Raw genomic sequence first — 27,831 nt, 5'->3', positions numbered from 1 at the left:
AATAAAACTATTCAGCCCTCCAAAACTACCAGTATTTAGAAAAATGGCAGGTTTATTTCTTATTCTTTGGCGATCATTCGTAGCCGAGTAAGATTGTCTTCCATAAATACGGTTTTAACAATGAGTCTGTAAGTGACTGTGGAGGCCAATTCTGGATCCACGTCCTTCCACAGTGGGGACATTGGCTTCTGGGCGGGAGTTGGTCACAGTGTGGATTTGCAAAGCGTGCCTTCCTCTTAGCACGTTTCTTCCTTGCGTCCTGAGTTCGAGTGTCTTCAATGCCCATGACACCTTTGGTAAAGGCTATTCTCCAACTGGAGCGCTCGCAGGCCAGTGTTTCCCAGTTGTCAGTGTTTACACTACATTTTTTTAGATTTGCCTTGAGACAGTCTTTAAACCTCTTTTGTTGACCACCAGCATTACACTTTCCATTTTTAAATTCGGAATGGAGTAGTTGCTTTGGAAGATGATCATCAGGCATCTGCACAACATGACCAGTCCGACGAAGTTGATGTTGAAGAATCTTTGCTTCAACACTGGTGATCATTGCTTCATCCAGTACACTGATATTAGTTCACCTGTCTTCCCAAGTGATGTGTAAAATTTTTCGGGGACACCGTTGATGGCATCTTTCGAGGAGTTGGAGATGGCGTTTATAAGTGGTCCGTGTTTCACAAGCATATAGTAAGGCTGGTGGTACAATAGCTTTGTAAACAAGCATTTTGGTTTCCCTGCGAATGTCCCGATCCTCAAATACTCTGCACTTCAACTGGGAGAAAGCCGCTCTCACAGAACTCGGGTGATGCTGGATTTTGGCATCAATGTTGGCCCTTGTGGAAAGATAACTGTCCTAGATAGGAGAAGTGATTGACATTTCCCAACGTTACACCATTAAGTTGGATTTGTGGCGCTGCAGAGGGGTTATTTTGTACGTGTTGGTGCAGCACTTTGGTTTTTTGGATGTTGAGTGATAGGCCAAGATAGGTCTATGATGGACGTTACGGTAACCTTACTATTTGCTTTCAGCCTGCTCAGATTGAAGAGCTTTCCATCTGTTCGATATATGATTTCTACTCCTGTGGGGAGTTTCCCTTCGACAATGGCAGGTAAAATGGTTTTAACCTAGTAAAATGGTTTCAACACATCATCAGCATCAGATGTACCTCCTTCTAGAGGCTACCACAGAGAGGGCCCTTTCTTAAGTTTGTATATAATGCACTTCTAAAGATAAAAGAAGGAGCTTACACTGGAACTTTCTATTTATTTATTTTTTGCAATTAGTGAACTTCTTATAGGTGGTGGTGGTGAACATTTGGAAATGTAACCGCAGCATTTGAAATTTGATGGTGTCACTTATTAAGCCAAGTTCATGGCAGATTATTTTTGGACATTAGTGTGATGTCTAGAGTGGATATCCTTTTTCACCACTACCATTTCCTGTTCTGTCACCTGTAGTGACTATTGTTGCTGGATCGTACATCCATGTGGTTATGTGGCAGAAGAATATGACAGGGTTGTGGTTTTTCTGCCCTTCAACCAGCTTCGGAGGTAAGACAGAAGTCACCAACCACACAAAACGGAGGGGTAGCTAATTCTGAAACAGAAAGAGCAAAGTTTTCTCCCCGCCCCCGCTGAACCTGTGATAAAATCGTTTTTAAAGGACACATCTTAATAGCATCTTCGTGTTATCCTTCCTTAACATCCATCCCCAAGTCTGGTGAACTTTCTGGGGGCTTTTTGTTCTCGCCGGGCTAGGCCTCGGGAGAGACCCAGAGAACCCTTTCTGGAGTTGGGGGAATCCGCCTGGTCCTCTTTCCACTTGTTAATTCCAAGCCCCCTTCCTCCGCCTTGCCCCCCACCGCTCTGCGAGACTTGACACCAATTGCTGCTGAATAGCAGAGGAAGGCGGGAGGAGGCGGCGGCGACGGAGGGAGGTGGGTATCATGTGATCCGCTTTCCTGCTCCTTTAAAGCAGCCACATGCAGCCGAGCGCCGGCCACAATCACAGCTCCCGGCAGAGCGGGATTCGGATCCGGACTTGCCCGGGCAATCAGTGCCGAGGCGGCCGCCGCTCTCCCTCCCCATCCCTGACAGCCTTAACTTTTGCCGCAGTAGCTTGTGCAAAGGGAGCAAGCTGCAAAAAATGGCAGGGGCAATTATCGAGAACATGAGCACTAAGAAGCTGTGCATTGTTGGCGTGATCTTGCTGATTTTCCAAATCATCGCCTTTCTGGTGGGAGGTCTGATCGGTAAGTGCGTCGCAGGGGCAAACTTTATCCTTCTTTTCCTTCGCCTTTCTCTCTCTCTCTCTCTCTCTCTCTCTCTCTCTCTCTCTCTCTCTGTCTTTCTCTTTCTGGATTCTCTCTTCCCTGTTTTCGAGACTTTGCTTCTGTGATCTAATTAGCCGGGCTATTGTAGTTAAGAAAACACCGCGCCACGGGCCTCTTTGTGCCCCCTGCACTCGAGTGGCTGCAAAGGAAGGAGAAAGAAGGGAGGGAAGGAAGGAGGGAGGGAGGGGCGCGCGCACAGGCTCGGGGCAGAAAAAGTTTGTTCGGGGTGTGTGTGTGTGTTTGGGTGTGTGTGTTTCGGCCTCGCTTCCAGGATCTGCACCAAGGAAGCGAGTGGAAAGGCGAAACCTCTTAAGCATGGCGACTTGGTTTCTTCAAGAAAGCCGGCGGGGGGGGGGGGGAGATTGTATGAAACGCGAAGTTGATATTCCCTATTACTTCAGCCTCGTCCCGACGATCTCCCTCCCTTCCCCTTCCCCTTCCTCTCCGACTGGGCTGCAGGGAGAGAGCTAATCTCTTTCAATTGCAATGAGAAGAGGAGCTCCTCGAGCCCACGAAAGGAATGTTTGCGCATTGTGCCTCCTTGACGGGGATCTGCCTTTCTCTTGTGTTTCTTTCTTTCTCGAGCCAGGCTTACATTTGCTTAGGCAGTCTCTAAGTTTGGATTTAAGGCTGAAAGGGGGGGTAAGGACGCTCCCTCGGGAGAAGAAGGAAGTGACACCCCCCCCCCCACACACAGACAAACACGGAGGGTGAAGGGTTATTATTATTATTTGCACACACTCCCTTCGATTCTTTGCTCCTGTCTCGATGGAGGCAACTTAATCACTTACCTGAGATCTTGCTGGGGGGGGCGCACCTTTCTTTAAACATATTGGGTGGACAAAAGGTTTTTTTTGTCCCCCCCCCTCGCGCCCTCCTTCCGGTCGAAGTAAAAGTTGTGCTGCATGGATGCACAGTTCAACTGTCTCCCTCGTAACCATCCCATTCCTGGGATAGAGGAAGATTGGCTTCAGCCAGGGATTCCCAAAAAAAGCTTCCCTCTGTTGTCTTTGACTGTCTGAAACTTATGGGGTTGCTGCTCTCCCAAGTCGAAATTCCTACGTTTACAGATAACTAAATGGTAGGAACTGAGGAAATGCTTAATTCAACAAGCTGTGTTAAAAACAGCTTGGGGGCATGAAATGGATGCTATTTGAGGGCTTTTTCTTTTCAGATCCCCGATCTGGGTGCTACTCCTTGTTTCTAGCTCAGACAGGTACTCACTATTTTTCATTATCTATCTGTGCCCCAAAACTTGCACCTTTATTCTAACATCTGTCGCATGGTACAGGGAAATGATATGGTGAATAGTCTAGTAACCCAGTGCCCTTGCTTTGCTTCGCAAATAAATAATTCTGTTTAGGGCTTGCTTTGTTTTTTGTTTTAAATTAAGAAGCACAATCCAAGTTGCTAGTTAACCTGCACACACTGTATCTGTCTTAAGATGCAGAAGAAAAAGTCCCTTTTCTGGGCAAATCTGCTTATGTCTTAAGAAAAATGAATATGGAGTGACCTTTATGGGAAATGTTAGTGGAGCAAATGCTTAGAGGGAGAGAGACTACTTAAAATCTTGCTCTCCTTCCAGTGTGCTCAGCACTCTGAAAACTCTTGCTCCAGGCAGTTTCTTAAGCAGTGACGTAACCTTTAATTTGTTCTGGCTCTGGAGCAGGCATACCCCAAATCCTTTGTTTTAATTCTCAATTTTAAGGTTCATCTCATAGCACGAAGGCTTTCCCCAACGTGAGTCTGCAAGACACCACTAATGGGTTGTTACAGGCAAATTTGAGGCATGTTGCAACAAACTTCACAGAGGTTTTTATTTCGAGGATCATGCCAGTTGGTTATCCCACCTCATCTTAACCACATCATGTGCTGAGGTTATATTTTTATTTTTGAAAGTTGGTTTAGTGTGTCCTAATGCACAGTGCTTGCTTAAAATGCCTTCCACCTTCAAATTCTGAAAGCCTGGAAAATATTTTAAGGCACCATGATAGAACATTTAGATGAGGGTAAGAGACCTGTGGTCCTCCAGAAGTTGCTGGACTCCAGATGTTGAACGCCCATATGTCCCAACAACCATGGTCAATAGCCAGGGGTGATGGGAGTTATAGTCAAGTAACATCTGGAGGGCCACAGATTGCTTTAGATCATGGCCAAACTTGGCCCTCCAGCTGTTTTGGGACTACAGTTCCCATCATCCCTGACCACTGGTCCTGTTAGCTAGGGATGATGGGAGTTGTAGTCCCAAAACAGCTGGAGGACCAAGATTGGCCATGCCTGCTTTAGATCAAATTGTAGAATAACGGCTACATGATTCTGCTGCTGTATGCCATTACGTAACTCAGGTTTTCTGGTTCGGTATGTTTGAGCCATGAATACATCCTTCAGAAGCATAGCTTCCAATTCAAATAACAAGACTGTGGAATACTTTTGAATACTAAATTTCCAGAAAAAAATCTGCGCGCTGTTACGTTGGAGGTTTGGGGTTGTTGTTGTTGTTTTACTACTGAGTGACGCTTGTGTTCAGGGAGGTTTCAAACCACAAGTTACCGGTTTGGACATCATTTGCAAACTTGGAAGTTTTGTTTTACAGAGGGTATATAAGGAGGGATGGGAGTTTGCTCATTCCGAATCCAACAAAATATGGTTAGTTCAATGAGGAGTGTGATTTCTGATCCCAGTCTATGTGAGGATACTTAAGATTGTGGCTTAATGAATTCATAATGGTAACCTTGCACTTCACTCCCTTAATAGTAATTTCCATTCATCATTTTTTCAGTCAACTGGTCGTGGTTTATAGTGTGTTGGCAATCTCCCATAGAAGATCCATGTTCGTGACAAAATCCTAGATAGCTCAGCTGGTTACAGCATGGTGTTGAGAATGCCAAGGTTGCAGGTTCGATTCCCCATATGGAACAGCTGCATATTCCTGTATTTTGGGGTTGGACTGCATGATCCTCAGGGTCCCTCTTCATTCTACAATTCTATGATTCTCATGGCCAAGGGTGAACTCTTGGCTGAGGTGGGACTGGCTTGTTCTTTGATCCTTAAAAGAACGTCCCTAGAAGTTAACAAGGTGGAGTTTACCTTGGTCAACACTTAACAAGTTCTGTGCTTCATGGATGACCCCATATCAGATTGCCTATCTTTATTCAAGATTAGTTTTGCTTATTTTATTCCGTCATGCAGTTTTAAACACTGGGACCCCTTGCCACATCTGTGGCTAGGGCTGCTCTGCTGTACTCAGGGCATGAATGCTGCACGGGGGCCCTTCTGTTTGGAAATATTCAGCCTGCAGTCTTAGCATAGATTCTTGAGATAGGAAATAGACAAGAAAGGTCATGTCTACTCCCTTCTTCAGTGAATATCTGTTAATTGCAGCTGAATGGGAAAATGCACTGGAAAATGAAACTACTTGGCACAAATCTGTTTGTTTTTAAGAGTGGTGAAGAATAGAGATTAAGGACTTGAGGGGGAATACTTTAGATCCTACCAAAACTGCATTGCCTTGCCTTTATCTCTTGTAATGGCATAACTTACAGTAAACGGCTTTATAGCTATAATAGTGTCTTTGCTTAGTTTTATGTGATACAATACTCCGCTGTAGTTCTTTCCAGATACCAAGAAGGATTGTCAGAGCTGTTACTAGACGCCAAAGTAAAATGCTACTGCTGGTTTCTTTCTCAATAACCCCCCTCACCTTCTGAAGCTATTAGTGAATCTGATTTGGGGTTTGGTATCCTGATTAAAAGCCCATCACAAAGTCGCTCTTTTGTAGCTTAACCTCTTATCATGGGGGTGGTTGAGAAGATAAAACAAGACTAAAAGTGCTATGATAGTGTCAGAAACCCTAATCTCATTTTAAAAATGAAGATTTTCCCCTGCTTTAAGGATCTTGGCGTGTTTGGGAAGGGAAATGGTTTCTCCTCCAGCGAAGAAGGCTTCTGTTTTGCCTGAAGCTAAAATTCAAACTCTTTCTGTAAGCTAGGAATGCTTCCCTTGAGATGAAAAGGCTCTCTGCACATACCAAGGATACTTTAGTATTCCTTCAGGCATGTATGTGGTAGATGCAGAGTTATGTCTAGGGGGGACAGGCTAGTCTAAATAAACTGTTTTATGAGGTACCAGTAGTTACCTGCGGATTAGGCACTGTAGAATTGAAATGTTTCAGCTTGAAAGACACTGTTTTTCCTCTCAGAGCTGTGCTCTCGCCTCTGCTGTGAATAATGTTGGGTCATCACTGCTGTTTAGACTTGTGTTGTGAGAGATTTAATAGTCTGGCTGAAGGAGCAGGAAATGTGTTTTTATCCAGAGTAAAAATCGACAAAAGGAGGGCTTGGACGAGGCCCAGGTATGCGATGCTGCAATTAGCAAATGTTTCCCGTGTGTGTGTGTGTGTGTGTGTGTGTGTGTTGAATTGGCTTGGAGGGTCACAGTGAAAATATACGTGCTACAGAATTCAAACTGCTGTAGGCATTGGCCGCTTCAAGAAGTATATAGTAGTAAACTTGCTATCTAATCCGACTTAATGCTCTCCTCATGGAGATTTGTTCAGCACCTTCATTGTACACCTTTAGGTGCCAGGCAAAAACTGTTCCTTTTCAACCAGGCCTTTGGCTGATTGACATCTAATGCCCTTTTAAATGTGTTGTGGGAGGGGAGATTATTGGTTTGTTGTTGTTTTTATTCTTGTTAATTTGTGAACGGCCCTGAGTTCTACAGATGAAGGGCAGTATACAAATGTAATTCTTAGCAGCAGCAGCAACAACAACAATTTATGACATCATTCATGGTCAACAGTGCTTCTTTGGAAAATTTTCAAAATCAACTTGGTCATAATGATTTCTCTGGAGAAACAACCTTGCCTTGTGCTTCTGGTTGGGGGCAGCATGTTCCAGGAGAAAAGGGTGTAGAAAATTGCTGCCTTTTGATACTTTTATAGGAAAGGCACAAACCTGGGGAAATAACTGAACTATGGCAGCACTGGTTGAGAATTGGGAGAGAGAGGCAGCAGAAAAAATCCTGTTGCTGACTCCAGTAAAAAGTAAGTAGGCCACTCTCCCTTAAGTTCAGTGTACTTATACCGATTAAGTCGCACTCACGAAAAACACAACATACATAAGCACAATCCTAAACCTCTTTACTGGGAAGCAAGGTCTTCTGATTTCAGTGGGACAGTCTCACATGTAAGGATGTGTAGAAGTGTAGCCAAACTGTGCAAAAACTACCAAAAGGGAAGAGCTTCTGCTAAAAGTCTGACTGGGTTGTAAAGTGCTATGAGCTGAGCGAGTTGCAAGTCAGTGGGGTTTTTTTTTAATTCTTTCCACAGAAACAGATTTGCAATGCAGGCTAGCGATGTGAGAGTTGAGGATGATAAATTAGCTTGTTTATTCCTGCCCTCCTGTTGGTTAGTGTAATGAAGCAGAAGCCCATTGTATGCACTCATTTGGTAGCGAAAGCTCTGCACAGAAGGGGGTAATTGAAGAGAAAAGCAGAGAGCTCTTGGAGCATGGGAGTAGTTAACATCACACGAGGTCACTAGGCTTCAAGTTTTAATCAGTGTGGACACCCTGCAATTCAGATTTTTCCGAACGATCCATTGGGGTGTGAAACAAAGATCGGTAAATAATCTGAAATGCAGAAAGGAGCCGTAAAAAAATAAAAGAAGGGCAAAATTCCAGCTGCAGATACATTTTAAATGTTGATCTGGGAGCCTGTGGTGTATTTAGATTAAACAGTACTTACGCAGGCCATAGCGGTTTGTGTTTCACTATTAGAGCAAACATTCTCCCCCCCCCCCCATGGTTGAAAGTTTCCAGAAAGGTGTCTTGAGGTAAAACCAAGAAATTGGCTGCAGACATGTGGTGGGACTCTAACAAAGGTTTAAGGGGCCTAGTCAGAAGAATATTCCTGAGCTTCCATCTTGGGAGGCTATGGACTTCTGGTCGCAAGAACTGCCCCCTCCCCTTGCTATCACAACCCACATTTAAAGACAAAACCAGGGTGGAGTAGGGTCTGAATCACATATAGCTCATTGTAAACTGTCTGCATAATGCTGTTGGGAGTAGGTGTGGAATGCCAAACACTTCACTCCCAGTCAGACCTCATAAAAACATAGATTTGGAAAGCAGTTGAGAAGCCGCTGTTCTTAGCACAGCTTTCTCAAGGAAAGCTTCCTTCAAGAGCTGTGGACTGCGAACCAGGAATCAACTGCAGCAAAGATTGGTTGAGGGGGCTAAAGTGTTAGAGCTAGTGCAGTGGAACAACTGGCTGCAGTACCCTAAATGCATTTTTGCATGCCAGGGCATGTGTGTGTTTAATTTTGAGCCCTTCTAAATTCCATTTCAGGAAATCACATGATAAATGCCATTATTAGGGGGAAGAAGAATTTTGTTGCACATGTCTACAGACATTCAGACTGTGTCTCTGGCAAGCTGCTAGCAAACACTTTTTATGACTTGGTGGGTACCATCATCACCAGAGTGTTACTGACCAAAAATGGTCAGTAACAAAGAAGTACTTTAAGGACCAAAGCCCTGGGTTCCTTCTCCAGAAAGTGTACAACGTGGGCAGCCTATTGTGTAGAATAGCCAAACCCTGCAATAAAACCACATTTGTTCTGACCCATCAAATAGACTCACAACTTGACACCGGGCACATCTGATAGTACAATACCCATCTAACGAAGACTAACAAGGGTGAATTGATTTCCAGGAATAGCCTCCTATAAGACAGACCCAGAAGATAAGGTGGCAGGATACTACTTGTTGCCAGCTACTGCTCTCAACTAAAACTACCCCAATGTATCATAGATCTAAAACCAGATTTGTAGAATTATACTTTCCTCTCTCAGGCCTTGGGTTGTAGGCTTATACTTGTTTAATAAACAGCTCCATAACCTAAACCAGTGGTTTTCAACTGGTGTGCCATGGCACCCTGGGGTGCCTTGAATGATGGTCAGGGGTGTCGCAGGCAACGCTGGCCTCTGCCCCTTTCCCTCCCTCCTCTGATGCCCTCTCATGTCTCTGCCTCCCGAAAGCTTGTGCGCAGCCCTGGCTACAAGCTCTGCAGGAGAATGGTGCCTCTGGGGCTGGCCAGGGAGTGCTGGTTGCCAGAAGCTGAGGTGGCCTCGGAGTAAGCAAGCAAGCAGGCGAGGAAGCCCAGCCAGTCAGTCTGCCAGCCCTTGCTGTTGGGAATGGACAAACAAGTCCCAGGCCCCTGTGGGGCTGTGTGAGGAGGTACCTTTTTGGGGTGGGGTGGGGGCAGCTCAGAGACCTGGGATGGCAGCAACGGGACTGCCCAGAGGACTCCCAAGGAGAAGAGGAGGAGTTTGGATTTGATATCCCACTTTATCACTACCCGAAGGAGTCTCAAGTGGCTAACATTCTCCTCCCCCTTCCTCCCCCACAACAAACACTCTGTGAGGTGAGTGGGGCTGAGAGTCTTCAGAGAAGTGTCACTAGCCCAAGGTCACCCAGCAGCTGCATGAATCTGAGGGAACACTCCACAAGGGAGGATGTTCAAAAAAGGGTGAGAGGCTGCCAGCTCTGCAGGAAAGGGGTGACATGACTGGGCTCCTGAGCCCCACAGGGGTGCTGCAGAAAGAATGTAGTTGGTCAAGGGAGCTGTGGACTCAAAAAGGTTGAAAACCTTTGACCTAAATCATGTTTCCAGCTGCACATCAGCACAATAATGAGACTGTGCAAAATCCAGGTGGCAAATTTGTCCCCACATTTTCTCTGTCAGTACCATTATAGGAGCTAATAATGTCAGCGTTTTATTCCCCCTTGCTCATCTTCCATGTATGCCATCATCTGCATACAATGCCCTTCTGCATTCTGCGTAGGTCCATCAGGCCAATCCCTAAGCAATTGTATCGGTGGACGCAAATCCTATATGAGAAATGGCAGTATTCTTAAACCAGTGATATAAGTTCAACTCCTCTCTCAGGTCTCAGTAGGGACAGTGGGTTCCCTTTCCTCTACAGATGTTAATTAGCATGGTAAGTTGATGGGTGATAAAGCAATCACTGCAGTTACTTTGCATGCATTCTGCTTCTGATTGAGTTGTCACTATCTGTACTTTCCCTCTGACCCCAGGCTTCCAACTTTATCTTCCCCATCACCATATCTGAAGTGTATTGTAGTCTGGAAAAGCTTGTGCCATAGTAACATTTCTTAGTCTTGAAGATGCCACACAATAGTGTTGCTAACTAGCACTGCTTTCCCTCTAGAAATTCTAACACTTTCTTCTGGAAACAGAAACTATTCAATTCAGATTGATAATTCCAGCGAGGACAGGCAGACCCCAGGTCAGAGGACCTTCTTGAGGAAGAGGGGTAGCTATGCTTCTCATTCCTTCCCAAGTGGAGGGGGTGGGGAGCACATGCGATGAATACTTGTTTGCTAACTGCTGAACAGAATGGATGGGAATATAATTGAACTGGAGAGGCTGTATTGTTTAGTGCTCTCTGACATTGTAGCTTCTCACTTGTAAGTTTTTGTTCTTAAGTATTTATTTACAAAAGTACCCAAGTTAATAATTTTGTAAACAAATAAAATATTTAGTAAATGTTATGTTTTGTTCAACCGATAGTGCCAAACATATAAAATGCCAGAAACTAGGTTGAACTAAACAGAGCATCTCTGAGTTGGATGCTCAAGTTGACTGTCACCCAGATTTTATCTGTCATCGTGCTGTGTTTTAAAGGACATCTGGTCCAAACTTCAACAGACTCTTTTTTTCGCCCCTGAGGTCTTTTGTTCCACCCACTTTGCTTTTATTTTTATTTTTTGTATTGCCCAACAAATCCCCCAACATCTAAAGGGGAACATTACAGCCACCATTCTGCATGAATGGCTTGAATTCAAGCAATACTCTTTGAGAAGAGCCAGACATTCCAGACACAGCTCTTCAGATAAAATACTCTGTGAGGTCTTTGTATTTGAAGTAGACAGTTCTCAATTAAACAAATGCTGTTCTGCAAAAAAAACCACCTCCTTCTGCCTCCCCTCCTTCTTACCCATGAACTCAGCAGGACTTTAGATACCCTGCCATAACTTTAACACTGTTTTAAACTTGTGGCCCATAGCAGTGGTTTTCAACTGGGGGCCGTGGCACCCTGGGGTGCCTTGAATGATTGGGGTGCCTGGTCAACACTGGCCTCTGTCCCTCTTTTCTTCCCTCCCTCCTCTGATGCCCTCTTGCGTCTCTGCCTCCCAAAGACTTGCACTGCTGTTTGTTGCAGCAGTCCTGGCTACTCCCCAGGCAAATGGTGCCTCTGGGGCTGGCCAGGGGGGGCTTCCCAGGCTACTGTGGGGCTGTGTGAGGAGGCACCTGTCTTTGGGGTAGGGGGGCAGCTAAGCTGCTGCCCAGAGGACTCCCAAGAAGAGGGGAGAGGGGAGGAGGCTGAGGGAACACTCCGCAAGGAAGGGTGTTTGAAAAAGGGTGAGAAGCTGCCAGCTCTGCAGGAAAGGGGTGGCATAACTGGGCTCCTGAGCCTCTCAGGGGTGCTGCAGAAAGAATGTAGTTGGCCAAGGGAGCTGTGGACTTAGAAAGGTGCCTTTCCAAATAAAGTTAAACAACTGTGAAGAAGCGGTAACTCGCATATTTTCTTGACTTGTTGGAGGTGGTACAGTAGACAAGCATCATCATCATTTGGCATGTATGACAGAGCTGGCTTCAGCGCCGTACAGTAGGAAAGAAGTGTTGAGCCAAAAGGTGGTGGTGGTGGATGTCTTTGGAATGGCAGCAGAGTCGGTGAACGGGATTGCAAAGCATGATGCGGAACAAAGCTCGGGAGAAGAGAGTGCTGTGCTTCGGTTTTGTGCCAAGCAGGACACAGATATTTCTTTAAGCAATATTTTTTGCATTGTGGTTTTATGCTAGGTATTTGCTGCAGTTGGACATATAGCAGGGAAAGCAGGAACGTAAGGAAACCCATTACAAATAATCAGACCAGTGCTTTAAAGCAGTGTTCCCCAACCTTGGGCCTCCAGCTGTTTTTGGACTACAATTCCCATCATCCTTGACCACTGGTCTTGCTAGCGAGGGATGATGGGAGTTGTAGTCCAAAAACAGCTGGAGGCCCAAGGTTGGGGAACACTGCTTTAAAGGACTGATTTCATTGCAGGGGACGGACGAATGGGCTGAGAGAAGAGGCCGGTGAGGACTGGAATCTGGTTTTGTTTCACTTTTCTAGTCCTTTGTTCTTTAAAAAGCAATTACTGGGCATTCTCTCCCCCGCCCCCCAGCCTGAGAGGATGCTTTTTGGGGAAAGTGCGGGGGGGGGGGAATGTGCTTTTAATCCCCCATCCCTGCATATTAAAAATTAAGCCTGGAGATTCATACACACAGTAATAGGAACCTTACCAGAATACTCTTGTGCTATGGTTTAATTTGCTTGTGACATTTAGCATAATCTGCAATGCCATGTGTGTGGCTTTAGGAATGGTCGGCTAACAGCCTGCAGACTTCCTTTGCTTCTGAAGTAGTTGAATGACCTATGGGCTTGTGGCTTAAATACTGGGAGACTTTGCTTATCCTTTCCCTGCCTGCCATTGATCTTTATGAACAAAATAAAATGTAGTTTTGTTTTTTTTTAAAAAAGGCAGCAACCTTGTACAGGTGTCCACAAATCTGTGGTTGCCAGCATGCTCAGTGGCGGATTCCCTCCCTGGAGTCTTCTCCCAGTTTCAGATGACTCTGGGGAGGTCTCACACATTGCGCTGCCCTCTGGGCTTTTGGCCTCGTCCCTCTACTGTCTGCTGAGCAGCTCTGCATGACACAGGATCCTGGCCTCTTCCCCGAGTCCCCTGCATGCCAGAGGCTTGGTAGGCGGTAAGGATCGTTGGGAGCCATTAATAAGGGCTGAGTACAGAGCCGAGTCAAAATCGATGGACCCTTGACTATGGAAATGTGTCTGTATTACAGCATATCTGATCCAGTGAAGCACCAGCTGCTCAGTGGTTTGCACATCCTGCTTTGGAAAGAATTTTATGTGATCCAGCATCAAAAGGGAATAGCCCTCTCTCTGGTGGGCCAGAAGCACAAGAATATGCTCTGGTCTGGTTCATTGGAGCAAGTCATTGCTTGATGCGCAGGATTAGGAAGCTCATATGACCAGCTAATTGACCAGAGTTACTGATACAAGTGTGTGCTCCATGGGGCAAAACAAAAGGCAGGATGTGTGGAGCCATTCACTGCCGCCGACTTTTTGAGAGCTATGCAGCTATCTTCTGTACACAACTATAGCAGAATCCCTCTAATCCCATCCCGAAAGGTCTATTACTGGCATAGATTCAGCAGTATTTTGAGTTTCTTTTCATGGCCATTCTTTCACCATGGCCTATTGGGAGCATGGCATGGCCTAGAGACTGCAATCTACTCCCACTATAAATAAGCAGACAATGATCTACCCATTGGATTGACCAGAGTTGTTGAACTTTCTTTGGGGAGCACACTGGTTGAAAACCACTGGTTTAGGATATGGAGCTGTTTGTTAAGCAAGAGTTGTTGAGCTTTTTTGGAGGAGACTGACCAAAAGCATTGATGCTGGCTACTCCATGCATGGATTCCAAAATACAACATTTTTAACATATACAGTCACAACACAGTTTCAACTTTTCTCTTATTTTTGTTGATTTCCCGCTCCTTTTCCCATGTTGTTTCTCCCCTTCTGCTGCACCCTGTTTTATTTATATTATTCTATTCCATTCTTCACCGAATCAGACTAGATTACGAAATACAGGCAACTCCCATTTTGCATGCATTCCGAGAACGTGTGCCCTTTCACGTGCATATTGCCGTAACCCAGATGTGGCTGGAAAAGGGGGTGGGATTATGCATGCTCCACCAATGTGCATGGGGGTCAGGAATGCAACCCCTGCACAAACAGTCATTGCCTATATAAAACTACAATAAAATGCCAATATTCTTTTCTTGGTCAAGGTGACTGAAAGAGTACTGTGGCAGCACAAGTACAGACATTGTTGGAAGATGCAGGTTTTGTTGACTAACTTGATTCTGGCTTCAGAACTGGTTTTGGGACAGAATTGGCCTTGGTTGATCTGATGGATGGTCTTTATTGGGGCAGGAGGAGTTGTGACCCTGCTATTTTTTCTCTTAGTAGCTTTTGATACCATCAACCACCATATCCTCCTAGACCAGCTCTGTCAGATGGAATTTGCTGGCATTGTCCTTCAGTGGTTCTGTTCCTACCTTCAGGACCATTTGCAGTGTGGCCTCAGGGTCCCATATTGTCCCAAATTCTTTTTAAAACCCACTTAAAGCTGTTACATGTGACTGAATGGATCTTTTGCATGTGTGTCAGACACTCTTTAACACCATTGGGAGTGGCATTAGGCGATTTGGAGCAAGGTGTCACCAGTTCACTGATGGCACTCACTTCTCTATATAACATCTGAACCTGGTGAGACCATGCAGTTCATGGACTGATTTGTGGAGTAGATGAAGGGCTGGACGAGGACTAGTAAACTGAAGCTGAATCCTGACAAGACAACAGAAGCTTTGTGAGTGAGCAATTGCTAAGTTTGGTAAATTGACCAGTTGACTATTCTTGATGGGGTTGCATTCTCCCAGAAGTACTGTTAGTGCCATCACCCAGTAGCTAGGAGTGCTGCTTTCCAGCTGCAGCCTATACCCACATAGCTGGGACACAAGCTACAGCCATGGAAGGGCACGTGCTTTGCATGCTGATGGTCCCAGGCTAGTCTTTGGAATCTCAAGGTAGGGCTAGGAAAGATTCTCTTGATAGGTGTTATCTGTGTAGACAGTACAGATGAACCAATGGTCTGATTTGCTATAAGGTAGTTTCCTGCATTCCCATCCCGGTCTAGGTCAGGGTTTCCCAAGCTTGGGCCTCCAGCTGTTTTTGGACTACAACTCCTGTCAATCCTGGCTAGTAGGATAAGTGGTCAGGGGTGATGGGAATTGTAGTCCAAAAACAGCTGGAGACCCAAGTTTGGAAAGACCCTTCTCTAGACCATTGCTCTCCTTGGAACTGACACCATCCAAACGAAACAACCAAAATGGCAGTGTTGAAGTGACACAGTATTGCGCTCTCTCTTGCCTTTGTACAGCAGGCTGGTTTCAACATGCCCCCCCCCCTGGATTTTCCATTCAGGCAAGAGACATCACAGTTCAAGAAAGCATTCCAGCCAGGCAAAAACACTTGAGGGGCAAAGCAGAGCCAGTAAGAAGTGAGGGCTGGGGAAAGTTGTGAGGGCCAGATAGGGGCCTGGAGGGCCACATGCACCATAATTTAAGGAGAGGGAAAGCAAGAATGGGGTTCAATATTGTCTTCATTCCTCTGGCACATAATTGCATCCTCACCTTCCATTCCTCTAGATCTTCTGCAGGTGTTCACATGAGTTTGAGTAACTAAATTTTCAGCTTCAGATGCTGCTGGCACTATTTAGTAATACAGTTTATAAACTGTTCTTTTGTGTTTCTTTTTCCCCCTTCTCCTCAGCTCCAGGTCCCACTGCAGCTGTGCCCTATGTGGCAATAAAGTGCATAGATGTCCGGAAAAACCACCACAGGAGCAAGTGGCTTATGCCCTGGGGACCTGACCAGTGCGAAAAAATCAGAGACTTTGATGAAGCGATGAGCAGGCAAATCGAAGCCAACGATATTGTGTTCTCAATTCACATGCCGCTCCCCCACAGGGAGATGAGCCCCTGGTTCCAGTTTATGGTCTACATTTTGCACATGGACATTGCTTTCAAGATTGACAACCAAATTAGTAAGTACCTGGAAGAATTGTTGTTTACATAGTTAATGTAGTAACTTGAAAAAGAGTATTGATGTAAGTCGGACTGAGTGGGTACGTTGTGTGTGTTTTAAAAGAAAGTGGTAAAGGAGAACGAAGGCCCGTCCTCTGCTCCTTGTATTAAGGCAAGACAGAAGGTTACCTAGGACAACTTCACTCACCCATTTCCACATGGGCTCCCTTCTGACTCGTGGATTGCAGTGAACCAGGGCTTATTTTAATGGGCAGCCAGACTCAAAATGGATTAGTTCCAGTGAGGGGGAAAGACGGTTCTGAAAAGATAAGGTTGCCATACATCCAGAATTTCCCGGACATGCCTGGAATATTGTAGTCAGAAGCAATGTCTGTGTGGAAATTGGTGAAATGTCCAGGAAAATCTGGATGTATGGCAACCCATGGCAGCAGTGTCATTTTTGCCTATTTTCCTTTAAAATAGCTCAGAAAACAACATTTGTTTGTGATCCCCCCCTCCCCGAAAAGATTTAAGCAGTTCAGAAATTCAAGTGATGCAAAAGTTGTATTATGTTTGGTGATGTAAAAAGTGACTGAGAACAAGGTGAAAGTAAATGAGTTTCTCCTTCCCTTGCCAAGAACACTTTTCACAGACTCTGCAGTTGCTCTTGGTAGTTCATGACATGTCTTGCTTGAAGCTTGATGATAGCACACTTCTGTGGTAGTGGTGTTAAGGGTATGAGAAAATCCTCAGAACTGGAAAATCTGTGTTGTCTTCTAAATGTCATGGAATGTGACTCCAAGCAAGAAAGTATTGTATTCACACACACACGAGGCACGCAGATTACAATCATGTACCACTGGGCGGTTCTCAATTTCCCTTTTAAAAAGTCCTGCAGTGGACAAGGAGAGAGCTCATCTCCTCTCCAGAATATGCTCATGCCAATGGGAAGGTTTATGGGTAGCAGTATGAGGAGATCAAAGTCCTCCTCATCTTTTGCTTTGAAGCAGTAAGAGGGATGGGGAGCCTGTGGCCCTCCACTTGTTGCTACAACTGTCATAATTCTTGATCATTAGCCATGCTACCTGGGGCTGATGGGAGCTGGAGTTGAGTGACATCCAGAGAGGCATTGATTCTCCACCACAACAGTGACTGCTGCAAGGGCAAAATCAAGCAGAAGATGCTCCCTTCAGATGTTGTGCCACTTATCATTGTATGATGGGATTGTTTAAAAACAAAATTTAATCTAGCAACGTGATTGGGTTCAGGCTGCTTCCTATGAAATTAGGAATGCAATATGATTGCATTATAATACGCTGTTGTGAAAATTACTGTGAAGTCTGTGCTTGTGGAAGCTGTCGTGATAGATGTGTTAGTTGTGTGGTTTTGAACTGTTGTCCTGGCATATGTGACAACATCATATAGTAGATTGTCATGCCGCTTTTGTGACTTGCAGCAATCAAGTTTACATTTTCCTTAATATATAAGTGGCAGTGTCGCAGATCTTAAGGCTGGCCTATTTTAGTTCTAAACATTGTGCATAACATGTGGAAAGTTGCTGGAATCACCCATTCTAGTCGAGTTATAATTCCACGAGCAGCATTTCCACTCAGTTTGTAAAGACTTCATTCAGTTTGACAAGCACAGCGATCCTGAGAGATTTCCTTTCTGCATTGGCAAGAAATGTGTGGAAGCAAAGGAGATAGAGTCTTAGGATGATTGATGTCTTTCCTCCCTTTTTTTAAATCGGTGGATTGGAGTTGGCTGCTAATGTTGGGGGGCGGGGGGAGGAAGAGCTTATTCACACTGATCTGACCTCACCAGCCCCAAATAGCTTTTTCTTTTCTGTCTTGGTGACCAAGAAAAAAATAATACAAGTGTAGTTTTCTCCTGTAATCAAGGAGAAGCATGAAGGTGAAATTCATTGTGAGATCATTCTTGGCTTGGTTTTCCTGCTCTAATTTGAGTGACTGTAGCTCTGCCCTGGCTTTGCCATTTCTAGACGGAGGAGGAGTATACAGACTGGCCTGATTCCAGGTCAGAATTCACTCTAGCAGATTTCCTGATTTCTATAGAATTCATTCTTCCAAATGCTCCCCTTTTCCCAACCCCTACTAAACTACTGTACTGTCATTGGGTGATACTTGGTCATGCCTTTAACTGTATAAAACCATCCCCAGCTGTTTCACCTCGAGCCACTGCAGCCATTTGCCTCTGTTGTTCCTCATCAGTGGGCAGGTGACACTTTACAGTGGTGCCTCGCAAGACGAAATTAATTCGTTCCGCAAGTCTCTTCGTCTTGCGGTTTTTTCGTCTTGCGATGCACGGTTTCCCATAGGAATGCATTGAAAATCAATTAATGCGTTCCTAGGGAAACCGCCTTCAGACCAGGTCCGGGGACAGTCTGTCCCCGGACCTCTTCTGAAGGCTGGGGGGGGGGGACAAGGGCTTTTCTTCTCACCCCCAGCATTTTAAAAAACCCTGGGACAGCGGAGGACTTCTCCGCTGTCCGGGCGATCTTAAAATGCTGGCGGGCGGCATTTTAAAATCGCCCCGGACAGCGGAGGACTTCTCCGCTGTCCGGGGCGATTTAAAAGCCCCTGGGAAGGCAGGCAGGGGGGGACAAAGACTTTCGCCCCCCGCCCGCCTTCAGAAGGTGTTCCCACCCCCCCGCCCGGCTTCGCAGCAGCGCTACGAAGCCCGGCGGCTGGGGCAGGTGCTCCCGCCCCCCCCCCGCTTCAGAGCAGCGTTCCGAAGCGGGGTGGCTGGGGCAGGTGTTCCCACCCCCCCGCCCGGCTTCGCAGCAGCGCTACGAAGCCCGGCGGCTGGGGCAGGTGCTCCCGCCCCCCCACCCTGCTTTGGAGCAGCGTTCCGAAGCGGGGTGGCTGGGGCAGGTGTTCCCACCCCCCGCCCGGCTTCGCAGCAGCCGCTTGCTTCAAAAGAGGTCCAGGGGCAGTGGGAGCGCTTCTGCCATCTGTAACTAGGGGGTGCGACTGACTGGCTTTGTGGGCTGCGATTAGAAAATGAGTGCTATGTAAAATATTGGCTCCTTACAGTTCCCGGATGTGTTCAGTGCGGGGCAACTGTCTTGGTTAAGCCGTTTTAACTTAGCTGTGCAGACATGTGCTCTATTGCACAGACGACAACAACAACAACAACAACAACAACAACAACAACAATTGTATTATTTATACCCTGCCCATCTGGCTGCATTTCCCTAGCCACTAATGCTTTGCCTATATGGTCTGAAGTGCTGGCTCCTTCAAATTCTACCTTTGAACACTTTTGCTGCTCTGCACCGAAAATTGTGCTCATGAATTTCATAACTAATTCAGTGGCCCCTTGTTTTTACATGCCACAAGAAGGGCTACGGCACCCACAGGATGCCTTCTTTGAACTCACTGGGATACCTGTAATGGTCTGCAAACATTTTTTGCTCTCTGGTGTCTCCATGTTGCCTCAATAGTAATTTACTGACTTGGCTTTTGACTTCTTTTGAACATCCATCCTTTTCTCCCTCTCAGGAGAGGCAGGGCAATCCCAATATGCAGTCCAGAAAGCTAGACCCAAGATGTCTGCTGCAATTCTTTGCTTCCAATTGTTTCCTGGTGGGCAGAGTTATTTTGGTGTTTGACATTCGGATTCAGAGAGGGTGTGTACAGGCATATATAGAATGCTTGGATTGGGGGGACACCGGAGGAATAAAAATGGCTGCAATGACTCATTGTGTGACTCAGTCCAGTCACTTCTTTCAACCAGTATCCCTCGGCTGCTTGAACCACCAAATGAAGATGATTGGTGCCTTAAAAGCCACCGTTTTACCACAGTTTAATTACTGTTTCTTTGTTTACTGTGCACAGAAACCTGGGAACCAGGCACTAGCATTGTTGAGTCCTTACAAATTCATCATTTAACGAGCAAAAGATTTTCTGGCAGTGGAATAAAACCCCAGTCTTGGCAGGATGCCTTGAATAGATCTTTGTAGTGGTTTCATTTTAACTTCAAGATAATGCAGATTGATTATGATGCTGTAACTGAAACATCTTGGAGGCTGACATTGGTGCCCTTGAAGGATGCTGTGCTTTTCTTTCTGAGGGATATGTTTGTTTTGCATGCTTATGGAAATTAGGTCCTTCCACTGACGAAATATTTATGCTGTTTATTGCAACAATTGCTGTGAACAAATTAATGGCTAGTATTTAAATGTGGGGATAAGCTGCTCTTGTGGAAGTGACAGATTGTGACAAGACAATCTCTTGTTTGGGGGCTGTTGATTGATTGAGGTGTATGGGAGTCAGCAGCTTCTGGTCTTGGTCCTCGTTCAAAAGCGAGAAAACCTTTCCCCCCCAACCACACTCCCTCAGGAGAAATAGCTTGGCACTCACATGGACAGGCAGTAGGCAGGGCCACTCCCATTTCCCTAAGAATATTGATCAAGAGAGGGGAGGATTGATGGTGAACTTAGTGCAGAGCTGGGGAATCTATGACCCTCCCAATGTGGTTAAACTGAACTCCTATTGTTCCTGGCCATTGAATCATAGAATCATAGGATTGCAAAGGACCACAGGTATAATGATTGTCTAGTGCAAACCTGTGCAGTACAGGAAACTTTTGCCCAGTGGGGGATTCGAACCCACAACACTGAGATTAAGAGTCTCATGCTCTACTAACAGGGCTGGTTGCTGATGGGACATGGAATCCAGCAGCATCTGTAGGGTCACACATTCCCACACCTGCCTTAACTTGAGATCATCACCTTACCCCAAGTCTTTCTCACATAAAGCCCCAAACCCACCACACAGAGAGCCAGTGTGGTGTAGTGGTTGAGAGCGGTAGACTCGTAACCAGGTTCGCGTCTCCGCTCCTCCACATGCAGCTGCTGGGTGACCTTGGGCTAGTCACACTTCTCTGAAGTCTCTCAGCCCCACTCACCTCACAGAGTGTTTGTTGTGGGGGAGGAAGGGAAAGGAGAATGTTAGCCGCTTTGAGACTCCTTCGGGTAGTGATAAAGCAGGCTATCAAATCCAAACTCTTCTTCTTCTTCATACAGACATGCACACCAGTAGCAGACTTTAGGGCTTTCAGATTTCAGCAGCGCCCTGTGCAGTGCCAAAATTAATTGCCTCTTGCCTTCCATTCTAAGTCATTGTTGCGACACCCTCTCGACTCGGTGCCTAGTACAGGTGAACAGGTTGCGGTCCCCTAAATCCGCCATGCCTCTCTTTTGTATTTTCCTCTGGCCACATTTACCTCTGAATCTTCTCTTCCTCACTCTCTCCTCTACCTTGATCATAGAATTGTAGATTAGGAAGAGGGACCCCAAGGGCCATTTAGTCCAACCCCCTGCTCTTGAAAGGGCATGAGTTGCTTATATTGATTATCCCTGTTCTGGAATTAAACGGCAAGTATCCCAGTGGCGGTTGTATATACTACATTGGGGATGGGGAACCCATAGCCCTGCAGATGATGCTAGACTGCAGCTCTGAAATCCCTTCCCATTGACCGTTTTGCTGAGGTTGATGGGAGTTGTAGGCCAATAACTTCTGAAGGGCCACAAGTTGCCCAAGTCTGCACAGAATATGCATTTCATATATGGCACCTCAACTGCTAAAGCAGCATCAATATCCAATTGGTTAATCCTAAATGACTATAATTGATTGCTACTTTAATAGCAACCTCCAAATTTCCATTGATTTTGAAGTGTTGTCTTGCCTGCCAGAAAGTGTACAAAAATGGGCAGCAATCAATTCCTATGTCGTTATAATAACTCATATTCCTTTCCAGGCAGAACCTGAAAACAGATAACCTTTTTGTTTTAGAGTAGACTAATGCTCTTTGCCAAACAGGTGGAAGAAATCGCTTGGTATCCTCTTGGAAGTGGCTACCAGCTCTCTCAAATGCTTTTAACTAGTGAAATATGTCAAACGATTTGTGCAACTTGATAGTGATTTTAAAAGAGAGAGAGATCGATCAAAAATCTCCAAACTGATCTCCAGTCCTGTTCTGTTGCAGCAGCAAAGCCTCCTTTCTCACAAGGCGTATGAAACAAGTGCTCTGTGTGAATAACATTGACCATCTTCCAGTAATAACACAGCTGTTGAAAGGGCTTAGTCACCCAGGCAATGGAGGCATTTCTGAAAGGGGAATGTTTGTATGCAGTAACCTGACATTTGACTAGATGGGACCTTGAATCGGAAGGGGTGGAACACAGGCGAGAGAAAGAGAGGCTCTCTCGTTCTCTAGCCAGAAGAGATCACTGTTTGGGGCCTGGCACAAAAGGCTCATTCTGAAACAAGGAAGGCCACTCCAGTGTTTTGTAAGCAATCTTATTCCTCTCAACGAGTCAGAACTCCAGCTCTCTCCACCTCCCCTTAGCACTTCATCCCTCTGCCCCTCGCTGTTTCCCTGGTTATTTCCAAACAGCTTCTGCTGTAATTCTCCCATGGACTTTGGCACAACCCAGATACCACCTTGCCACTTCCATTAGCCAGGAATCAGCCTGAGGAACTGGCAGTGTTCCTGTGCAACTAGCAGGTGTCACATGTCTGGGGCACATAAACCCTTCCTTCAGCTTTTCCATCGGGACGGGAGGTGTCCCCAACACTGATGAGCCTTCACAAGTGTGAGCAAAAGAAAAATTGGCTTTTAAGCAGCAGTGGTATTTTCCTTTTTGTTGTGGCCTTGTACCCTGCACCTGGGGATGGAGATTGGGTAGGTTGATGTATCGAAGGAAACTTGAGGAGTATGGTTGCATTGATTCAGAATTGGTCTTTAGGTCCGTGTGTGTGTGTGTGCGCGCGCGCGCGCATTTGAAACTTTGCAAATAAACAGCAGAGGGCAGAAGGGTGGACCTGAATAATCCTTAATCCTAAGTGTGAGGGGCCTTAGCCGCCTTCTCTGCTGATTGATGGTGGGGTTTTTTCCATGGGTGAGCAACATCAGAACCATTTAAAAAGGCCTTCTGCTTCATTTTTCTCCTTGCCTTGTACCTTCTGTGAAATAACACCTGCCACGCTTTGGGTGCTGTGCTCTTAGACCAGCAGTTTGGTTAGATCAACTACAAGGTAAACTAGTTCCCTACTGTTAATGTCCTGCTAATGTGCTCCTATTATGGGCTGTTCCCCAAGTTTGACAATGAGAGGGGATGCACACGTTTTGGGAGGGAGAACACACAGTCCCAAACAGACTTTCTACTATGCTGCCTGGGAATAGTTATCCCCATCTTGGCTGCATTTACCCTGCTCTTCAGGCCAAGAAGACCTCCCAGAGTGGCTTGCAAAAAATAATAATCCTTGATTAGCAAGACTGGTGCTGTTTACAGTCTTATAATCTACAAAGGACACGACACAAAAGGAAAAAGTGAGGCAGTGAGAAAGGAACAAGGAAACGGGCAAACTTGAGCACTGGTTATTAACGTTACAAAGTTCTTACTGTACCCAGTTTGAATGAGGTCAACCCATCTCTCTCGCCTGACAAATTGGTTGAGGGGGTGCTTCTACAATGCAGTAGCCACAACAAACTAAGAAGAGGACACTAAAAGTTTGACCAAGGAAAAGAAAGGACCCTTAGCAAGACAAACAGATAAAGCTTTGTTGTATTGTGTTGTACAACTGACTATTCTATCAGTGGCTTTCTCAATATCTCATGCATTTGTTTCTCTCATTACCTGCTCTTGAACTTTTAACTGGAGTTGTCAGGAATCAAACTAGGGACTTTCTGCTTGCAAAACATTTGCTCTGTTATTGGGCTGTGCCCCCCCCACCCTATGGTGCACAGCATTGCACCATACATCTAGCACTCAATAAATTGGGCTGTATCTGATAACCCACCACTTTCTTGTTCAATGAGAACTGGAGAGTATTCTTGGTTCTCCACCATCCTATTGAATGTGCTACCATCTTCAGCAAGCACAACACATACAAGCATTTGCTTATGTCCATTTACAGAATATCATAATGGATTATATATCCTTGCAAACAAGGGTGCTTTCATCTTCGCTTCTGTAATTGGGCCACCCCAAAGCTACTAGTGGAAGGTGGAAATGGCCTCATGTTCCTCCATCTCCCCCTGTGCAGGACTTAAGTTTGTATATACAGTAGGTATCCTAAACCATTTACTAGCTTTAGTTATCATCCATGTACTTAAATGATGGTGCTGCCAGTCTGATACATGGTAACATGAACAATGTCTCACAGGTCAGATGTCAACACCGCATGATCCATGATCTGGTGGGGCACTTTTTTCCTTGAAAAATACTTTATTTGATATATTATGTCACGTGGATTCTCTTCACATGCAGCAAAATGACTGGGGAGTCTAAAGTTTTTGGCTGCTATTGCTGGCCAAGCTAAAGAAATTGTAGATGCCAAGCCACTTCTGTGCTGCCTGCTTCCTTTTGTCAGGGAAAGGAGCTGAGGAGAGTTGGACATGGGTGCCTGAAGGAGTATGGTGCACCTCCAGGGAACTGCAGTCATATCCTACCTGCTTTTCCTGTTTCAGAACAGTAAAGACACAGAGGGAGGGTAGTGTTTTTTGCTCTGCATGGCCAAAGCAGCCCAGAGGCCTTGCCTGTGTGGCTGCCAAACAGCTCTTGGCCTTTCTCCTGATTGTGGAGGTGGTGAGGTGGCAGGTATCCCCACTCAAAACTTTCCACCTTTGCAGCTTTGAAGTTGGTAGGAAGACTGATCACTCTTTGTGGTGAGCAGAATGATTTGGGGTCCAGAAATGGCCTGGCTCTCTCCTACTTCCAAATGATGTGATTAGGATGTACTAGCTGCAAGTCCTGTCATTGTTTGGCATCTCTATTTCTAGATCTATGTGGTGTGAACAAAAGATTTTTGAATGTGTAAAGCTAGAAAGGGAATGGGAAGTGTTTGAAACTACATCTTTACCTGCAAAGGGAGGAAAGCTTTGCGAAATGTTAAGTTGAATTCAGAGGCAAGACTTTGTATACGTATATATTTTTTTAAAAGGGCGAGTGTCAGAAAATGTATCAAGGATGTTTATGAGTGTCTCGTATAAAAAGGCAATGCTGGTCTTTACTCTTGTTTCACAGGCAAATGTAGTGCAGTTAGATGTTCCAGCATTTAAAGCTGTCTGACCACACATGAGTGGTTCTGAGGTAAAAGTTTTGTAATACACGTACTGTTACAGTTTTACTTTTGAGTTGCTGAACTGAGAAGGTTTAGCAGACAACAAGATCCACGGTACCCACCAGCAAGCTGCTGTTGCCTTTTAAACACTCCCTACAGCCACCCTTTCTCCCTCCTCTTGAGGACTGAGACTGAAGAATGCGACAAAGGACAGCTTCACGTTGGTAGACGGAGCTTCCATTTGAGGACTTTTTAGCACCATGGAGTTAAGGAAGAGCTTTTCCAGGAGAGGGGGAATCAGGAGCGTGCTAGGCCGCTTTAAGTCTTAGTGCAGGGGTCAGCAGCCTTTTTCAGCTGTGGGCCGGTCCACTGTCCCTCAGACTTTGTAGGGGGCCGGACTATATTTTTTTTTTGGGGGGGGGAATGAACAAATTCCTATGCCCCACAAAAAGCCCTGGGATGCATTTTAAATAAAAGGACGCATTCTACTTGTGTAAAAACATGCTGATTCCCGGACGGGCCTTAGGTTGCCTACCCCTGTCTTAGTGCTTCCCATTTTAGAAACGGTGTCCTGCTCTAAACCAGTGGCGTTAACTTATTTATTTGTTTGATTTCTTCTCCGTCCTTCACCAGGAGGTCTCAACAATACAGGATTAAAATCGGTTAAAAGAATTTTCCACCAGAAGAATAGAGTGGGTCCTAACGCACGCATGCACACACATATGTATGTATCAGATGTCAAAGGCCAAGTTATAGAGCCATACAGTCAAAATGCAGTCAGATGTGCCTCTACGGGAAGTGAATTCTGCAACTTAGGGGTTGCCCTCTCGCAGGGTGCTGCCTCATGAACTTCCGTTAAGACCTCCTCTGCTTGTCTTCACACCAGAGAGGATTGGTACAGTCTTTGAGATATTGGGGACCATTTAAGGTTTTAAGCACCTTGAACTGGCCTCAGAAATGAACTGGCAACCAATGGCGCTGTTCTAAAATGGGGGCTATGTGAGTAATTTGGCTGCTGCATTTTAAACCTCCAAGGGCTGTCCCAGGTGGGGCGTGTTGCAGTAATCTAGTTACTGAGCAAAGACTAGGGTGGACAAATAATCTCTGCCCACAAGGAGGAGGTCTTGTTTTGTGTTGAGGATCTTTTTGCCCAAACAACAGCAAAACTTTCAGTACTCCAGTACTGTCCTCTATTAAGATTTACAAAAAATAATAATAAATAGATGCTGTATGTGTGGCCTGCATTTAGAGTTGTCCCTTATATCTTGCCATGCTAAGAGATCAGAGTAAACTTAATGTATTCAGCTATTACTCATGTAGTGATCTTCGACATTAAGATTCTCATTTTAAATCTGGAATGTGCAGGTTGTAGATAATCTAGAAGGTTTTGGTTGGTTTTTTTTGGGGGGGGGGTTGATGGAGGGAGCGAACCAAAAAGCCCTGAAAAAAATGTCATTGCTCCCATGCAGTAGAGAACCACCTCCAAGCACTGTATAAATAGATGGTCTGAACCACAAAGCACTTCCACACCCGTTCCCAGCACGCTAGATGAGCGTCCCTCCACGTAATCCCAATAAATTATAACTTTGAAACCGGTAACAGATGTCTTGGCCGGCAGAGCTTCAAAGACATTTCTTTCTCAACTGCAGGCTGGAAAGATGCATTTGTGAAGCATGAGGAACAATTGTCTTCTGCTTGGCACTGGCTCTTGGGACTAGAAGTCTTAATCGGCTGCAGCTTCTTGCATGTCGAGTGTCTCTTGGCGATATGTAACAAGGTTGAGCTTGCAGATGGATTATATTTATGCCAAATCCAAGTGGTATTTGTGGTCTTGTATAAGAATGACAGCGAAGGTTGTAGTCGGCTGGCTGTAATTTAAACCAGGTGCAGGTGTTTGTAAGCATGTGCCATCTAGGATTCCTGTAGAAATCTGAAGAATGGTGGTAGCTAGGATTGAATCTGCATTAAAGAGCTCAGAAGGAATTCCCAAGGATGTATGTACCTTCCTGCTTTGGGGGTAGCGGAGAGGAAGGAATTTTGTCCCTGCTGGCAGCTAAGAATTACGGGGTGCCAAAGTCGCTTGATTGGGTTTCTAATTCTGTCAGAATCAGTAGAACATTTTGACCACACCCACACCATACATTTAAAACAAACTCATTCCACTTCTAAGAGTCATGGCTGGAACTATAGAGGTGGACAGTGTTCTCAAAGCTACCAACATGAGTTTGACCAAACTGTGGGAGGCCGTGGAAGACAGGAGTGCCTGGTGTGCTCTGGTCCGTGGGGCCACAAAGAGTTGGCACGACTAAACAATAGCAAGAACAAATGGAATGTTTCTAAGAGCCTGAGGATTTATTACTTGGTTTGCATGACTTGGGAAGCCAAACTATGGCTTTACAGGGCCCAGAAAAGCTTGGAGACCACTTTGCAGCTCAACAGCAAACCCAGGTTCGAACAGCACGCCAAGTGAAACCTTGGTTTTGCTGAGTGTGGCAGTGACCACAGGACCAGGGAAGGAGCACAGAGGCTGCAGCCTCCCCTGGGAGTCCCACATGGTCCCAGGAAGCTTACATTGTTGTAAGAATCTAGGCCAATGTGTAGACCTGTGAAAAAGGGCTCCATTCTAAATCGTGTACACAGCAAGGATTAGACTTTATCCCAGCG

The 27,831-nt window shown here is 45.6% G+C and overlaps 1 protein-coding gene across 1 annotated transcript in view; it reads left to right on the top strand.

Annotated features, from left to right (window-relative positions):
- The first annotated feature begins 1,967 nt into the window (after positions 1-1,967).
- Positions 1,968-27,831, top strand: part of WLS (Wnt ligand secretion mediator) — a 37,978-nt gene continuing 12,114 nt past the window's right edge. The window contains exons 1-2 of the mRNA XM_081193811.1: positions 1,968-2,249; positions 15,823-16,095. Coding sequence (XP_081049937.1) covers positions 2,144-2,249; positions 15,823-16,095 — 379 coding nt within the window. The 5' untranslated portion in view covers positions 1,968-2,143. The remainder of the gene's footprint in view (positions 2,250-15,822; positions 16,096-27,831) is intronic.

This window comes from Podarcis bocagei (assembly GCF_964188305.1).
Source record: "Podarcis bocagei genome assembly, chromosome: 5".
Taxonomy (NCBI): domain Eukaryota; kingdom Metazoa; phylum Chordata; class Lepidosauria; order Squamata; family Lacertidae; genus Podarcis; species Podarcis bocagei.
The sequence above is the reverse complement of the archived record's forward strand: the minus strand, read 5'-3'. Positions and strand labels throughout refer to the sequence as shown.